The 15,258-nt window shown below is 48.3% G+C and overlaps 1 protein-coding gene across 1 annotated transcript in view; it reads right to left on the bottom strand.

Moving 5' to 3' along the window:
- The window catches only part of LOXHD1 (lipoxygenase homology PLAT domains 1), a 182,645-nt gene extending 176,849 nt beyond the window's left edge, over nt 1–5,796 (bottom strand). The window contains exon 1 of the mRNA XM_015121870.3: nt 5,486–5,796. Within this exon, the coding sequence (XP_014977356.3) occupies nt 5,486–5,615 (130 nt within the window). The 5' untranslated portion in view covers nt 5,616–5,796. The remainder of the gene's footprint in view (nt 1–5,485) is intronic.
- Nucleotides 5,797–15,258: the final 9,462 nt, after the last annotated feature.

The raw sequence follows: 15,258 nt of genomic DNA, 5'->3' as shown, positions 1-15,258 counted from the left end.
AAAAAATTAGCCAGGCATGGTGGTGGGCACCTGTAGTCCCAGCTACTCGGGAAGCTGAGGCAGGAGAATGGGGTGAACCCAGGAGGCGGAGCTTGCAGTGAGCTGAAATCACACCACTGCACTCCAGCCTGGGCAGCAGAGCGAGACTCTGTCTCAAAAAAAAAAAAAAAAAAACAGGACACAAACCATTAAAAAAACGGACAAACTGGACTTCATTAAAATTGAGACCATCGAGAGAAAGGCAAGCCACAAACTAGGAGAAGGTATTTGGAATGCATATATCCAACAAAGTACTCAGAGCCAGAAGATACCAAAAATTCACATCAATCAATAAGAAAAAGAGGAAACCACACTACTTTTTCAATGGGCAACAAGTTTTTAAGAAGATAAGTGTACACTTAATACCCAGAAATTTCACTTTTAAGTCTTTACCCAAGAGAAATGAAAGCATGTCCCCACAAAGAACTGCACACAAATGTTCATAACAGCTTTATTCCTAATAGACCCAAACTGGAAACACCCTAAACGTCCATCAACAGGGGCATAGATAAATGAACTGTGGTACATCCGTACAACAGAATACTACTCAGCAATAAAACAGAATGAACTCCTGATGTACAATACAGATGACTCTCACGTGCGTTCTATGCAGAAGTCAGACCCAAAACACGACATACTTTATCATGTCATTTATATGAAACTCTAGAAGAGACCAATCTAATCCATTGTAGCAAGAAGCAGAAAAGTGGTTGCCTGGGGTCAGAAGTAAGGGGAATTGACTGGGAAGGAACACAGGGAATCCCTGAGGGCCAATTTAAATGGTCCATATATTGATTTCCTAGTGGATGCAAGAATGTAGCACTCATCAAACAGAACATTTAAAATAGATGCATTTTATTATAAGTAAATTATACCTCAATAAAGTTGAAAAATGGACAAAAGACTTAAACAGGCATGCCACAAAAGAGGATAGCCACATAGCCAATAGACATATGGAAAAGTTCTCAGCCTATTTATCAGGGAAATGCAAATTAAAACTACAATGAGATACTGCCATGTACCCACCAGAATGGCTAAAAATAAGAAGACTGACAATACCAAGTATGGGCAAGAATGTGGAGTCATTGTCACTCTCATACATGTAAATTGATCCAAGCACTGGTAACTAAATATATGCTCACTTGTGACCCAGCAATTCCACTTCCAATTATAAATCTAAGAGAAACAAGAACACGTGTTCATCAGAATATGTGTACCAGATTTGTAGTAGCTTTACTTGTAATAGCAAAAAACAAAAAACAAACAAACAAAAAAACCCCAGAAATAACCCAAATGTTCATTGACAATGGGATGGCTAAACAGATAGTGGTGTATGTATCAAATGCAATAGTAATCAGCAATAAAAAAAGAACAAACTATATAATGTGTCACACATGGATAAATCAGATATGATGCTGAAAAAAAAGCTAGACCCACACAAATGTGTACACTGTATGATTCCATTTAAAAGTTCAAGAACAGGCCAGGAGCGGTGGCTCACACCTGTAATCCCAGCACTTTGGGAGGCCGAGGCAGGCGGATCACGAGGTCAGTAGTTCAAGACCAGCCTGACCAACATGGTCAAACCCCGTGTTTACTAAAAATACAAAAATTAGCTGGGCATGGTGGCACGCACCTGTAATCCCAGATACTCAGGAGGTTGAGGCAGGAGAATTCCTTGAACCTGGGAGGTGGAGTTTGCACTGAGCTAAGATCGCACCACTGCACTCCAGCCTGGGTGACAGAGTGAGACTCCATCTCCAAAAAAAAAAAAGTTTAAGAACAAGAAAAAGACTAATCTATGATGACAGAATCGGGAGATTTGTTGCCTCTGAGAAGGGGTGTGAAGGAGCATTCTGGGGGCTGGAAATGTTTCATATTCTGATCTGAATAGTGGTTGCACAAGTGTATGCATATGTAAAAATGTGTTACTGTACCTTCATAAGTTTTGTACTGTATATACATTATTGCTCATTTTTAAAATTATAATTTAAAGAAAAACTCAATTCAAATAACTGAAGAACTATCTTTAGAAAACAGATACCTTGTAGAGGACACAGAATTCTGTTGGACTCCAGATGGGAAGACCCCCTCTAATAAAGTCTCCTAGTCAGCACAAAGAATTGTCAATTGCAACAGAATGTTGCTCTTAGCAACAGCCCAGCACAAGAGAGGTACTCAAATAATTACCTGGATGAATGAATGATCATATGAATGAATGAAACAATCAATGAATGAATAGGGAACAAAACTGACCAGGATTTGAAGCCCAGTTCTACCATTACTGGCTATGTGATTTCAAGCAAATGGTTTACTAAGCTTCAATTTCCTCATCTCTGAAGTGGGAATAAATTCCTCCTTGAAGGACTGTGATAAGGATTAAGTAAAATAGCTTTCAATGCTTAAACTCATTGACCTAGAATTTACATTTCTGGGAATTTACCTTATAGACATTCTTCCACAGTTGCATGAAAAGATAGGCATTTCATAAGTGGTTACTATCATCATCATCACCATTACTATAGTGTGAATGTGTCCTCTCCAAAATTCAGGTGTTGCTATTGTGATAGTATTAAGGGGTGGTGCCTTTAAGAGGTGATTAGGCCATGAGAGCTTCCCCCTCATGAAAGGGATTAGGTGCCCTTATAAAGGGGCTTGTCCTTCTGCCTATTGCCACGTGGGAACACAGCAAGAAAGTTCTCACCAGATACTGGCACCTTGATCACAGACTTCTCAGCCTCCAGAACTTTTGAGGAAGAAAAAAAATATGTTATGTTCTTTATAAATCACCCAGTCTCAGGTATTCTGATATAGCAACAACAATGGACTAAGAGAAATCATTGCTATCATTTCCATTGACAACATCCCCAAGGAAGCTGCCTTGCAAAATTTATATCCCAACAGATGCTGGGGGACTCTGTCTAGGATGCAGGAGAGGAGATGCCTCCGGGGCTGGAAGCCTGTGCGGGATGGCCTCTGAGGCCCCTTCTGCTCTCCAGTTCTGGAATGGGTTGTTCTTCCCATCATGGGCCGTGTCTTAGGAGACAGAGCAATGTGCCTGGTTCAGCCTGCCCTCAAAGCACTGAGGGAGCTGCTCTCCTCCCTCTGGTTACTGGGGAACCCCAGGGTAGCCAGAAGGCAGCCTAAGGAAGAGAGAAGGAACACCTAGGCTTTTCTTCCCTCCTTCTTCCTCCCCATCACACTCATCAAGACTCTCCATCTAACACCAGAACCCAGAGTTCAAAGGAAGTAGGGGACCCGTTGTTCTAGCACTGAGGATGACGATGACAGCACAGCTGGAGCTCAGCATGTGACCACCATTAGCATCATCCACATTTATAGGCAGCACCCTGCAACAGACAGGACAGTCCATGGTTCCCTTAGAAATGTCAGCGTGGCACCCACCTCCACTTGCTCTTCTCCAGCTATTTTTACTGCAGTCAAAATTGGGCAGTACAAGAGCAAGGACCAGCCAGACCAGCCGGATTCAAATCCTAACTCTGCTATTTACTAGCTGTGTGATCTTGAGCAAGTTACTTAACCTCTCTGTGCTTCAGATTCCTCAACTGAAAAAAAAAAAAAAAAGGATATAACACATCTGCCTCAATGTGTCATCATGAAGATGAAATTGGTTAACATGAATAAAGTGCTTAGCTCAGTGCCTGGCTCATGGTGCATGATCCTATTTGGCAGAATCATGAGATGAAATGGGGCACTTGCCTGGAAAAAGATATTTGAGATCCTTGTGGTCCATCCTGTTTGTGACCTTGCTCAAGTCACTTAATGTCTCAGGGCTTCACTCTTTTAACTTGTGAAGTATACTAATCTGCCTGCCTTGACTGTGCTCAGGGATCTTAAGGATCAAACATGAGAACATTAGTAAAAGGGCTTCGGAAAGGATAAAAAGAAGGATCACTGTGGCCACGCTGAGGCATGCAGAGCCTATAAACAAAAGTCTATAGTGTGCTGGCTGTGAGAGGTTCTAGAATGATCTCACCAGCAGTCACGGTGGCTGGGGAAGAGTCACCTGGGAAGCCAAGCACATATGGTGGGGATGCCTCCCCGATGTTTCACCTCCCAGCCCCTCTCCTCACAAGAGGGTCAGAGCTTGAGGCATGTATGCTGTTAGAAGGTGGCCAATGCTTCCTTTGTCCTGGGCCCACTTCCGTCTACTACAGCCCCCACTTCTATCCCTGGAGATGCCCAGGATCCTGTACCTGGAAAGGGGCCACAGCCTTCCTGACCCCAGCTGAGACCACCTCCTCTGAGCCCAGGTCTGCGCAGGGGCTGAACAAAGAGGACTAAAGACAAGTACAGCAAGGCCCCGCCCTCACAGAGTTTAGGGTGTCTGTGGCTGCAAGCCAGACACACCAGCTTTGCAGGAAACAATGGAACAATTATGAATTGGGTATAATCAGGGAACTCGTGGTGGACTGGAATCAAGGAGGGCTTCATGGAAGAGATGGGATCTGAGCTGGGCTTTCAAAGTGAGGACAGGAAGAGGGAGAAAGGGGAGGACAAACAAGGCCATGGGCAGGCACAGGGCACACATTCAATAAATACTTGTTGAATGAATGAGTGAGTGAATGCATGGATGAATATGGTGCTTGCAGGGACTAGCGAGCCACTTTGGAGTCAGCACTGAGAATTTAAGTGGCTTCAGAGACCAGGCAGGCAGCACCGACGAGTAAACCAGACCTAGTATGAGATGACAGGGAGTGGTGGAGACTGTGATAAACTGGATGTCCACAGCCTATCGGCATTCACAGACAAAAAGATTTCAAAACACAGGAAAGGAAAAAAACAACTTAAACTTTGCAGGCCAAAACCAGCTCCAGGGTCACAGTTGACCTCTTCTTTGGTTTACCTGGCAAGGAGTTAGAGCAATTTCAAGCAGATCTCGTGTGGCCCAGGGAAAGATGGGACTAGAAGGACAAGGCCCTGGGGTCCAGAGCACCGGCTGCCCTCTACATATGGGACGGACATCTCCTTGCAAAGTCCCAGGCTCCCCGTCTCCATCAACCACCGTGGGCGTAGGATGAGGGGTCAGGCTTCCTCCCCAAGACATCCCTTCATGCCCCCGGAAGTTCAGGGTGCTCTGCCTGATGCAGACCACATTCTCGGGGACTAGACTGGAACGTGGCTTTGGGGACGTTCAGGAGCTGGAGAACATGGGGCCGTGGGGCACTGCGGCTCTAGTCTATTCTGTTCCACTGAGAATCGGGGGCTAAAGGCAAGTAGCTCCACCTGTATGTACAACAGGGACCCCACCACCCCGCATAATGCCTGCCTTCTTACTCCTAGGGGATGTGGGATAGACACATGGGATAATCAGTGAGAAAGGGCTTGCTCCAAAATCTTAGAATGATTCCCCCACAGCCAGGAACAGACCCCCGCCCACCGCAGCCAGCTGCACCACCCACGCCCCCAGGCTGGGACCCCGCACCTTTGGCCTTGTAGTACTCGTGTTCCAGCTCCCCCTCGTCGTCCTCTGAGGCGTAGTTCAGCAGCTCTGCTTCGTACAGGGCCAGGAAGTCGATGTCCTTCTTCCTCCGCTTTTTCTTCTGGGGCATCATTCTGTCAGCTGCCTTTTCCCAGCGCTGGCGGGCTCACTGTGCCGCCTCCTCACACCTGCGGGAACCTGAGACCTCCTCCCTGGGCTCTGGCGCCCACGGCCCTCCTGTAGCTCAGGCCTGGGTGGGCCAGAGTACCCCCTTTTCTTGGTTTCCCCGTGCCCAAGAGGCTGTTCCCTCTGCCCTCTCTGGCTCCTGAGCTGAACCTCAGTGCCTTATCTCTGAACCTCCTGTGCCTGTCCCCTCCCACCACCCTCTGGTGAGCCACCTCCTCCTCTGTACCTGTCCTGGGGTTTCTCCTTGGGCCTCATCACTTATTCATGGCGTTCAGGGCAGGCTGGCCTCCTTCCCCTCTCCCCTCCCCACAGCCCCCTCTCCTCCCCATGGAGAATCAGGTGACACGGAGCCCTTGGCGTCCACTTCCCACCTGGCCTGACAGCCAGGGGACCACCTGGGATCCCTCTAGGCCACCCCAGGGACAGGTGAGGGCTCCTCACCCAGGAGATCTCCCAAGCCTCACAGCCCACACGGGACCCTCCTGAGGAAGGCGGGGTCCCGGAATCAGCCAGGCTCCCAGGACTCAGAGGCCCCCGTTTCTCTCCATTATTCATGACGTCTGATCGCCTTACGGAGCAGGCGGGGTTCTCACTGGATCCTTCTCGTTCTCTCTCTCTGCTTCCATCTCCTCAAGACTGCGGGCTTCCGGAAGTGGCCGCTGGGCACGAGGAAAGCTAGGGCACCTCTCACAGACACTCAGACAACTCTCCCCACTGCCCCTGCCAGGTGAGCTTTATATGCACCAAAGTTTAAACATCATCTTAGCTGATGCCTTCCCAGGTGAACTCACGAACTCGATCAGCTCACCTGGACTCACAGGAGAGTCTCAGCAAGCTCCTATCCCAGGGCGCACAGCCCTGGCTGCACACCAGAATCCCCCGGAGAGGTGTTGAATACTAATGCGTGGGTCCCACCCCCAAAGATTCTGATTTGCTTGGTTTGGGACGCAGCCTGGGCTCCAGTTTGCAAAGCTCCTGGTGACTTTCATGTGCAGCTATGTTGAGGGGCCCTGCATTGCTTCCCAGGTATGTTAGGTGTGCTGACAGGAGCCCTCTACAAGCAACACGTGTGATTTTGTCCTCTAAGCCAAAGTAGTGACTCTAAAGGGGAATTTCAGGTGGAGAGGAGGAGAGGACTTGGAGGGGACGCCTGAGCAGCAGTCTGCACTCACATGCCTACCCGGCGGGCTGGGGCAGTTTTGGTCCTGCCCTGCTGTTTGGAGCCATTCAAATCTTCCACTGGGGGAGGCATCTCTAACCCCGAACGTTCCCACCCAGGAAAGATCAATCTCCCCTCCTTCCCTATTCAGCTGAGGGGCCGCCCTTGAGGCAACTCAAAGTCCGCTGAGGACCAGGAGTGAAGTTTAATGGTGGGTGACGCGCGCCCCCGTCTGGCAATACGTGGTTTGACCGCTGCTGTTTACACACCTGGATTCTTTAGGAAGAGTCCTTCCTTTAAGGATCACTAGGAATCTACTGAGAAAACTCATTTTACACGAGTACCCATTCAGGGAACAGACAACAAAACGTTTCTTAGAATTCTTTTTTGAGACAGAGTCTCGCTTTGTCGCCTAGGCTGGAGTGCAGCGGTGTGATCTCAGCTCACTGCAACCTCTGCCTCCCGGGTTCAAGTGATTCTCCTGCCTCCCGGGTTCAAGTGATTCTCCTGCCTCAGCCTCCTGAGTAGCTGGAATTACAAACACGCGCCACCACACCCAGCTAATTTTTGTATTTTTACTAGAGACAGGGTTTCGCCATGTTAGTCAGGCTGGTCTCGAACTCCTAAACTTGTGATCTGCCGGCCTCGGCCTCGCAAAGTGCTGGGATTACAGGCATGAGCCACTGCGCCCGGCTGTTTCTTAGAATTTTAAAAGCTGAAATCAAAATATTTTTAGAGAATCCCATGGTACTGGAACACACTGGCTAGGAGGTCAGGGAAATAATTCCATATTATTTCTATATTATTTCAAGGTTCTCCAGAGTGACAGAACCACTAGGGTAGACAGATCAATAGATACATGAAAGAAGGCTTACTAGGGGCATTAACCCATGGGATTATGGATGCTGAGAAGTCCCACAACAGGCAGTCTGCATGCTGGAGACGTAGGAAGGCTGGTAGTGTGGTGGGTCCAAGTCAGAAGGCTTGGGAACCTGGGAAACCCATGGTGTAGTTCTCAGTCCCAGGCCCACAACCTGAGAATCTGGTGGTGAGGGGGTGCTGGGGCAAGTCCCAGAGTCCAAAGACTGGAGAACCTAGAGTTCTGATGCCCAAGGACAGGAGAAGAAGGGTGTCCCAGCTCCAGGAGAGAGAGAAAACATTCACCTTTCCTTTGCCTCTTTGTTCTATCGGGGCCCCAGTGGATTGCATGGTGCCCACCCACATTGAGGGCACATGTTCCCCACTCAGTTCACTGACTCACATGCCAATCTCCTCTAGAAACACCCTCACGGACACACCCAGAAATCATGCCTTACCAGCTCTCTAGGTATCCTTAATCCAGTCCTGTTGACACCAAAAATTAACCATCACAAATACCAAGAGTTGATAGGGACATGAGCAGCCAGAACTCTCACACTGCTAGTTGGAGTGTAAAATGGTACAGCCACTTTGGAAAATAAAGCAAAGCAAATACTACCCATGCAACCCAGAAATCCCACTCCTTGGTATTTACCTAAGAGAAATGAAAAAGGATGTCCACACAAGATCTGTGTGTAAATGTTCATAGAAGCTTTATTCATAACCAAAAACTGGACAAACTCAGGCATTCATCACCTGGCCAGTGGGTAAACAAACTGAGGTACATCTGTACAGGCAATAATACTCAACAATAGGAAGGAAGGGAGTAGGGAAACATGCTACAACATGGATGCATCTGGAAAGCACTATACTAAGTGCAGAAAAGTGGTCAGAAAAAATACATGTTGTGTGATTACATTGATGTAACATTCTCTAAAAGGTAAAACTGTAGGATCAGAAAACAGGCCTGATGGGTGCAGTGGCTCACACCCGTAAACCCAGCACTTTGGAAGGCCAAGGCAGGAGGATCGCTTGAGCCGAGGAGTTTGGGACTAGCAGCAATGTTTAGTTACATCACATCTGCTGACACCCTTTGGATAACAAATCAACACATATCTAAGCCCAGAGTCAAGAGGCAAGGAAGTGCTCTCGATTTTGGGGGCTGTAAAGTTACATGGGAGGGGGTGTGGATACAGTGAGGGGTGAAGTATTGAGACCAATGATTCACTCTATCCCAACTGCCTATTTTTTCCCTCAGACTTCAGTTTTTCTAAGCAAGTCTTGTGTGCCTCCAGTGCCTAGCAGAAAAGGAACGTGACCTTTGAAAGTAAATGAATGAGTGAATTACAAATATGTAGTGGGAAGGTGGTGATAGTGAGCATACATTGATGCAAATAACATACACGCATGTCCGGGCAGCTCCGGCTCCCACCACAGCTCCCCACCGACTACATGCCCCTTATTTCTCAAGGTACCCAGCTAATCTGAAGTCTCAAAATGAGGCATCTCCTCCCCTAGGAGCAGGAGAATGAGGTAGTGTTGTGAGGTTGGTGGTTTTCTGGTTCACTGAAATGTTAGTTCCCACAGCCACTTTGGGCAAGCCTTCTCCCTGGATTCAGCTACTCAGAGCGTTGGAACAGTGAGCCTTCAACCACTTCTGCCCCCCTCCAACCCAGTCTGCTCAAAGCAGATTTTATTAAAAATAAATCAGATCAAGTCTCTCCCCAGCTTATGTGCTCCAGTGGCTTTCACTGACCTTAGGACAAAACCGTAACCTGTCTCCAAGGCCTGCAGGCTCTCACCTCCTTACCCCATTCTCCAACCACACTGGTTCCAACCTGCCCCATTTCCACCAACCCCACTCCTCTTCTGATGGCCTCACTGTCACGATCAAAAGCACACCCAGTCCCCTCATTGTCAATGGCAGACAGACCCCATTTTTGGAATCAGACCTCTCCTCTCTCTTTCCAGTGCCACTGCCTTAGTCCTCTCCTCCCACCTCTCTCACTGGGATCACACCCCTACTGGCCACCCAGCAAATTACTCCCACCTCACTCAGGCTGGAATTCCTACAGTTCACCTGCAAGAATCATTTCTTCAGAAAATTGATGTGAGGACACATTATTTCCTTGTTACCTTCTCTTCCAGGAAACAAATGACCAATTCCTTAGCCCTGTTTGCAAAGTTCCCCCAAAGTCTAGTGCTGCCTCTGTCCTCTGCACCCCACCCCACCCTGTGTGACCACAGGCAAACTCATTTCTTGCTGACCTTCAGATTCAGATCCATCTGCTTGTAATGCCTTGCCTTCCCTCAGTGGCAAGTTCCAACATGCAATCCAAGGCCCAGTCTGCAGTCACTTTTGTAAAACCTTCCTCCAGCTCCTCAAGTTCCTCTCTCCTTTGCTCATACCTCAGTTGTTGCACACAGCTCATCATTTTGTAATTACTTCGGTACCCAGTACCTCTAAGAAGCAGGACTCCCAGACACGACAAAAAGCACATTTATTTTTGCTTAGTGAGAACCGTCCTTCCCTTGGTCTGTGACAGTTTGGTGGATCACTTTCAGATCTTTTAAAAGTTTTACAGACCCTAAAAGTGATAAACATTGTCTCAAGTCAACAATTAGAGCTGTATAGAGCCCGTAGGAGCCCACACTGGATGTTCATGAAACTCGGCCTTTTCCATGTCTCTTCCTCAGCCAGGCCTGGCAGCTCAGCTGCTGTCCAGGGAAGGGGCCAGTCACCTCCTGTTCTGCTGACCTCCTCCTGCTCTTGGTAGTTGCGGGTTCTGACATATGCCCCAGCCACCCCCACCACAGGGTTGGGTCACTCTCATGAGAGGACTCTACGTATTCCTGCGGTCCTCACGGATGTTTAAAGCCAACTCTTCTGTGGGAAGGCTTGTGGGTTTATTTCCAGGCTCCCCTCTGACCAGGATCCCTGACATGGGCCTCTCCTGATCCCACCTCCACTTCTGCTCCAGAACTACACCCCACAGCCTCCCACTGCCAAGGTCCCCTTACCCTTTCCAAAGACCTCTAGCTGACTTTTGAGCACACATCCCCACCACCAGGACTGATCCCAGTTTGACCCTCTATCAGCCCAACTCCGCTGCTCTGGGCCCCTTCAGCTTCCTCAGGCTATAGTGGGGTGCCAGCTCCAGTGCTCTGGGACCCACCTGGGGGAATCCACAGCAAACTCTCTGGGTGGCCCTGTGAGAGCCCTTCTCACTAAGCCTGGAGTCGGGAGGAAGCACTGACCCCCCAACCTCTACCTTGGGGATGGGGTTCCTAGCCCAGTTTTCTCCATGAAATCCTTCTAAAAAATCAATGCGGATCAGGTGTGGTGGCTCACACCTATAATCCCAGCACTTTGGTAGGCTGAAGAGGAAGGATCACTTGAGCCCAAGAGTTCCAGACCAACCTGAGAAACATACTAAGGCCCTATCTTTACAAAAAAATAAAAAAATTAGCCAAGCTACTCAGGAGGCTGAGGTGGGAGACTCTCATGAGACTGGGAGGTCAAGGCTACTGTAAGCCATGATGGTGCCACGGCACTTCAGCCTGGGTGACAGAGCAAGACCCTGTCTCAAACAAAACAAAACAAAACAAAACAAAAAATCAATGATTCTATCAGCGTTCTGTCATCCTTTTTATATCTTTAATCTTTGAGAAGGGCCCAAGAACAGTTTAACTGGTTTTCAGCTGGTTTGTATGAAAGCTCTGTACGTGGTCTAGGGCCTCCTTACAGAGTGGCAGTATCGTAGCTTGATGCCTTGGTTGAAACTCCCCACTTCGTATCTAGTTACACTTGCTGATCTCTCTCCTGTAAGCAATCCCATTCTCAAGTGGGACTGATGTCTTAGACTTCCGTGTCCCTGCTGAGAAGCGTCATCCGTGACACAGCCCTTTCCTCCCCCACCCCCCTCATCATCTGTCACTGGCCTGCTTATCCATCTGGCTCCTTGGGAGCTCTCAGCCCTATCCCCTTCGCTCCATCCTACATCACCCATCGCCCTGGTCCTCACCACCAGCAGCAGCCTCCTAAATGACCTCCTTTCAAGCACTCTGGGCCCCAGCAGTTTCACATTTCACACTGTAGCCAGAGTGAGCTTTTTCAGTGTCAGTCTGATCATGTCCTCTTCCTCCTTATGACCCTTCAAGGACTAGCTGATTCTCTTAAAATCAAAATCAGTATCGGTTATAGGGCCACCTTTCCCCACAGGGTCTCACCTCTGTCCAGTTCTCCAACTTTTTCTCCCACCATGTCCCCCTCCTTTTCCAGGTAGGAGCGCGCTGGCCTTCCATGAGCGTCCTAAGCTCTCTCCTGCCTGGAACTGCATCCCCCACAACTCCACCTAGCTAACCCTCTCTCCTGGGAAGCCCCCCTTGGTGCTCAATCCCAGTTCAGGGCTACCTGTCTGAGCCTCTCATAGCACTTGCATGTTCCTTTGTAGCATGGTTTATAATAAAACATTTAGCAATGAGGTTTTTTTGATTACCTGTATTTCTCTGGTCAGACACTATGTTCCATGAACGCAGTGATTGAATGTGCATTTGCAAACTCTTGTATTCTCAAATACTCAAGTAGCTTGACCTAAAGCAGGGGTTCAAAATATTTGTTGAATGACTGAAGTGACAAATAATGTGTATTTGATAAATATTTATTAAACTATAATCACCTTTAATCTTCAGCTCATTCATACATTCATTCATTCAAAAATATGTATTGAAGTTCCACTTCCCTGTTTGTCAGCTCTTTTTCTTACTATGATAGACAGAAGACAGGCCAGGTGCAGTGGCTCATGCCTATAATCCCAGCACTTTGGGAGGCCAAGGCGGGAGGATGGCTTGAGCCCAAGAGTTTGAGACCAGCCTGGGCAACATGGCAAAATCTCATCTCTAATAAAAATAGAAAAATTAGCTGGGCATGGTGGTGCACACCTATGGTCCCAGCTACTTAGGAGGTTGAGGTGGGAGGATCACCTGAGCCCAGTAGGCGGAGGTTGCAGTAAGCCAAGATTGTCCCACTGCATTCCAGCTTCAGTATCAGAACGAGACCCTATCTAAAAAAAAAAGGCAATGCCCAGGTCTCAGAGATGACCCTCCAATAGTATCCTTAGGTTCCGTCATTGCTTGCTTGAGTGTCTGACATTTTACAGTTGTCATAATGAAACATTTGAACATTTGAACATCTTACAGCTGTCACCAAAATTCATCTTAGACAGGAAATGCTCTTCTTTGAGAACATATCTTTGGAAGGTGGAAGGTGAGCAGAGACCCAGGCTCAGCAGGAGACCAAGCAAACAGAGAATGATTCAATAGCTCCAAAGAGAGAAATGCGGAGATGGAGAGATAAGAAAAGGAAGGCCAAGAGGGAAGAGGTGGAAGAGAGAGGCCAGAGAGGTAGGGTAAGGCCAAGGTCATGAGGAGTGTCCACACCAGAAACTTGGCCAACAGCTGGGCTGTCTCCTTTTCAGGATGTTTGAAGCGGTCTCGATCCCGTTCCCACTGCTTCCCACCACACTCTGGGACACACTACGCCATCACAGATATTAAGGAAAGGCGGCATCTAATATCTGGTTGGTCAACAATACAAAACAGAAACATGCCCAAAAGCAGGAGTCTGAAGGCAGTGGGGTCGTGGAAACACCAATCCCTGGGAATTTGCAGAAATCATGGGGAAGGCTTTGGGCTTTTCCAAGATGCAGATCTGGGGACTCCAAGCAATGTTAACTACATTTCATGGGGCAAACAGGCTCAAACTAGGTATTTTGCACATAAATGCAAAAAACTTTTGATATAATTCTGTCTTAAATACACTCAAGGAGATTGGCATTGAACGAAGTTTTTTTTTTTGTTTGTTTTGTTTTGTTTTGTTTTCTCTCTCTCTACAAATGGGTAATTAGTGCTCAGATGCCCTTAGTGTGACTTTGGACCTCGATAGAGCTGCTTTGCTTAGAGAAAGGTAGGTCTGCATAGCCATGGGATCTGCTTCCAGTTACGAGTGCATCTCCAACTCACCTGCCCCAGGCAGCTCCAGCCCTCAAGGCAGGTAACTCCAGCCCTCAAGGGCCCTCCCTCCTCCTGCAGAAGCTCCAGAATCCTCTCTCCGTGTCATTGTACACCTTTGTACACTGTCAATTTAGCATGCCACTTAACTTGATCTTGATCTTGATCTGGGCTCTAAGCCCCTACTGTGAGCCCACCTACTCCCTGGGTCAGATGGCTACTCCTGCCAGCTACCCACAGGTCTCCTGATTCTCATCCGCCCCCAACACTGCCCAAAAGTGTGCCCAGGGTGGCCATGGGCTCTTCACAATACCTGGCAGCTCCCCACATTGGGCTGTGCTGCTGTCAGCCCAGTGCAGCCCAATCCCCATAAACACACAAAAACACACATGCATACCCACAGACACACACACACACACACACACACACACATGGCCACAGCCAGAGTCTTTGCTAGATGAACCATTTGACTGGTTTTATTAGATAGAAACTGAGAGCCATTCAAACACAGTGACAGATACAAAGTACCCTGATGATGTTTTTAGGTGTAGCATCACAGTCATCACTTCAGAATCACTACTCAAAGACAGCCACACACAAGCTGGAATTATGCTACAGGAGTTTGTATAAACCACTGCTCCCAGAACAAAATTTGCATTAAAATAAGATCAGGCCTGCAGCCCCCATGTCCCCAAACTGTCTTTGAATGGCACAGCCTTTCTCTCCAGGGCCAGGGGAGAGAGAAAATCAGAAGAGCAAGCAAGGGGCTTTTCATATAGATGGTGTTTCTCCACATCCCAGCAAAGGACATCTGGGGCCTCCCTTCTCTTTTCCATCGGGAAAGGCTGCACGGAGCGTGGTGCAGTGTGACTCGGCTCATTGAGAGGAAAGCAAGGGAGGGAAGGGGCTGAGAAAGGGAGGGATGCCACTTGGCCACTTTTTCTTCACATGCAGGAGGCCACTCAGAAATGAGCCCGTGCACCAGCCACTCAGGGAAAGATCCGGTTGCCTTCATGCGGGCTCCTGGGCAGTGCTGCCAGGAAACTGACACCAAGCCTGGGCTGAAGCCATACCCAGGCACAGCCACAGGCACCTGGCTCCAGGGCAAAAGGTTTCCACAGCTTCCGTGCTGACTCCAGCGTCTGTCCTGACTTTATTTGGGGAGGGAAGTGGCAGGGGATTGGCTCCAAACTGTACCATTGAACAATCCATTGTATGCTTATTGAGATAAAGTGTTAATTTTTAAGAAAATACATAGACAAATGCATATATTTCAAAGTTCAAACAACACTGTATTGAAGAAGAGTTATGGCTCTCTAATGGGAGGCTAGTCGGGTCCAGAAAGGGAAGCTATAGGCCACCAAGACCCTGCCAGGTCCCTAAATTGTATGTGCAGAGTGTGGGAGCCCCGGGGGGGACCAGCTGCCCCACAAAGTGATCTTGAGCAGAGGGACTTGCCCAGAAGCCAGCCACAGTGAGGGCCAGATGTCCCACTGGAGAAGAGTACAGGAGAACGGGCTCAGGAGTCCAGGGTAGGCTGGCAGGAGCTGCCACTTGGGAACCC

The sequence above is a fragment of the Macaca mulatta genome, chromosome 18 (assembly GCF_049350105.2).
Source record: "Macaca mulatta isolate MMU2019108-1 chromosome 18, T2T-MMU8v2.0, whole genome shotgun sequence".
NCBI lineage: Eukaryota > Metazoa > Chordata > Mammalia > Primates > Cercopithecidae > Macaca > Macaca mulatta.
This window is presented reverse-complemented; position numbering and strand designations above follow the sequence as displayed.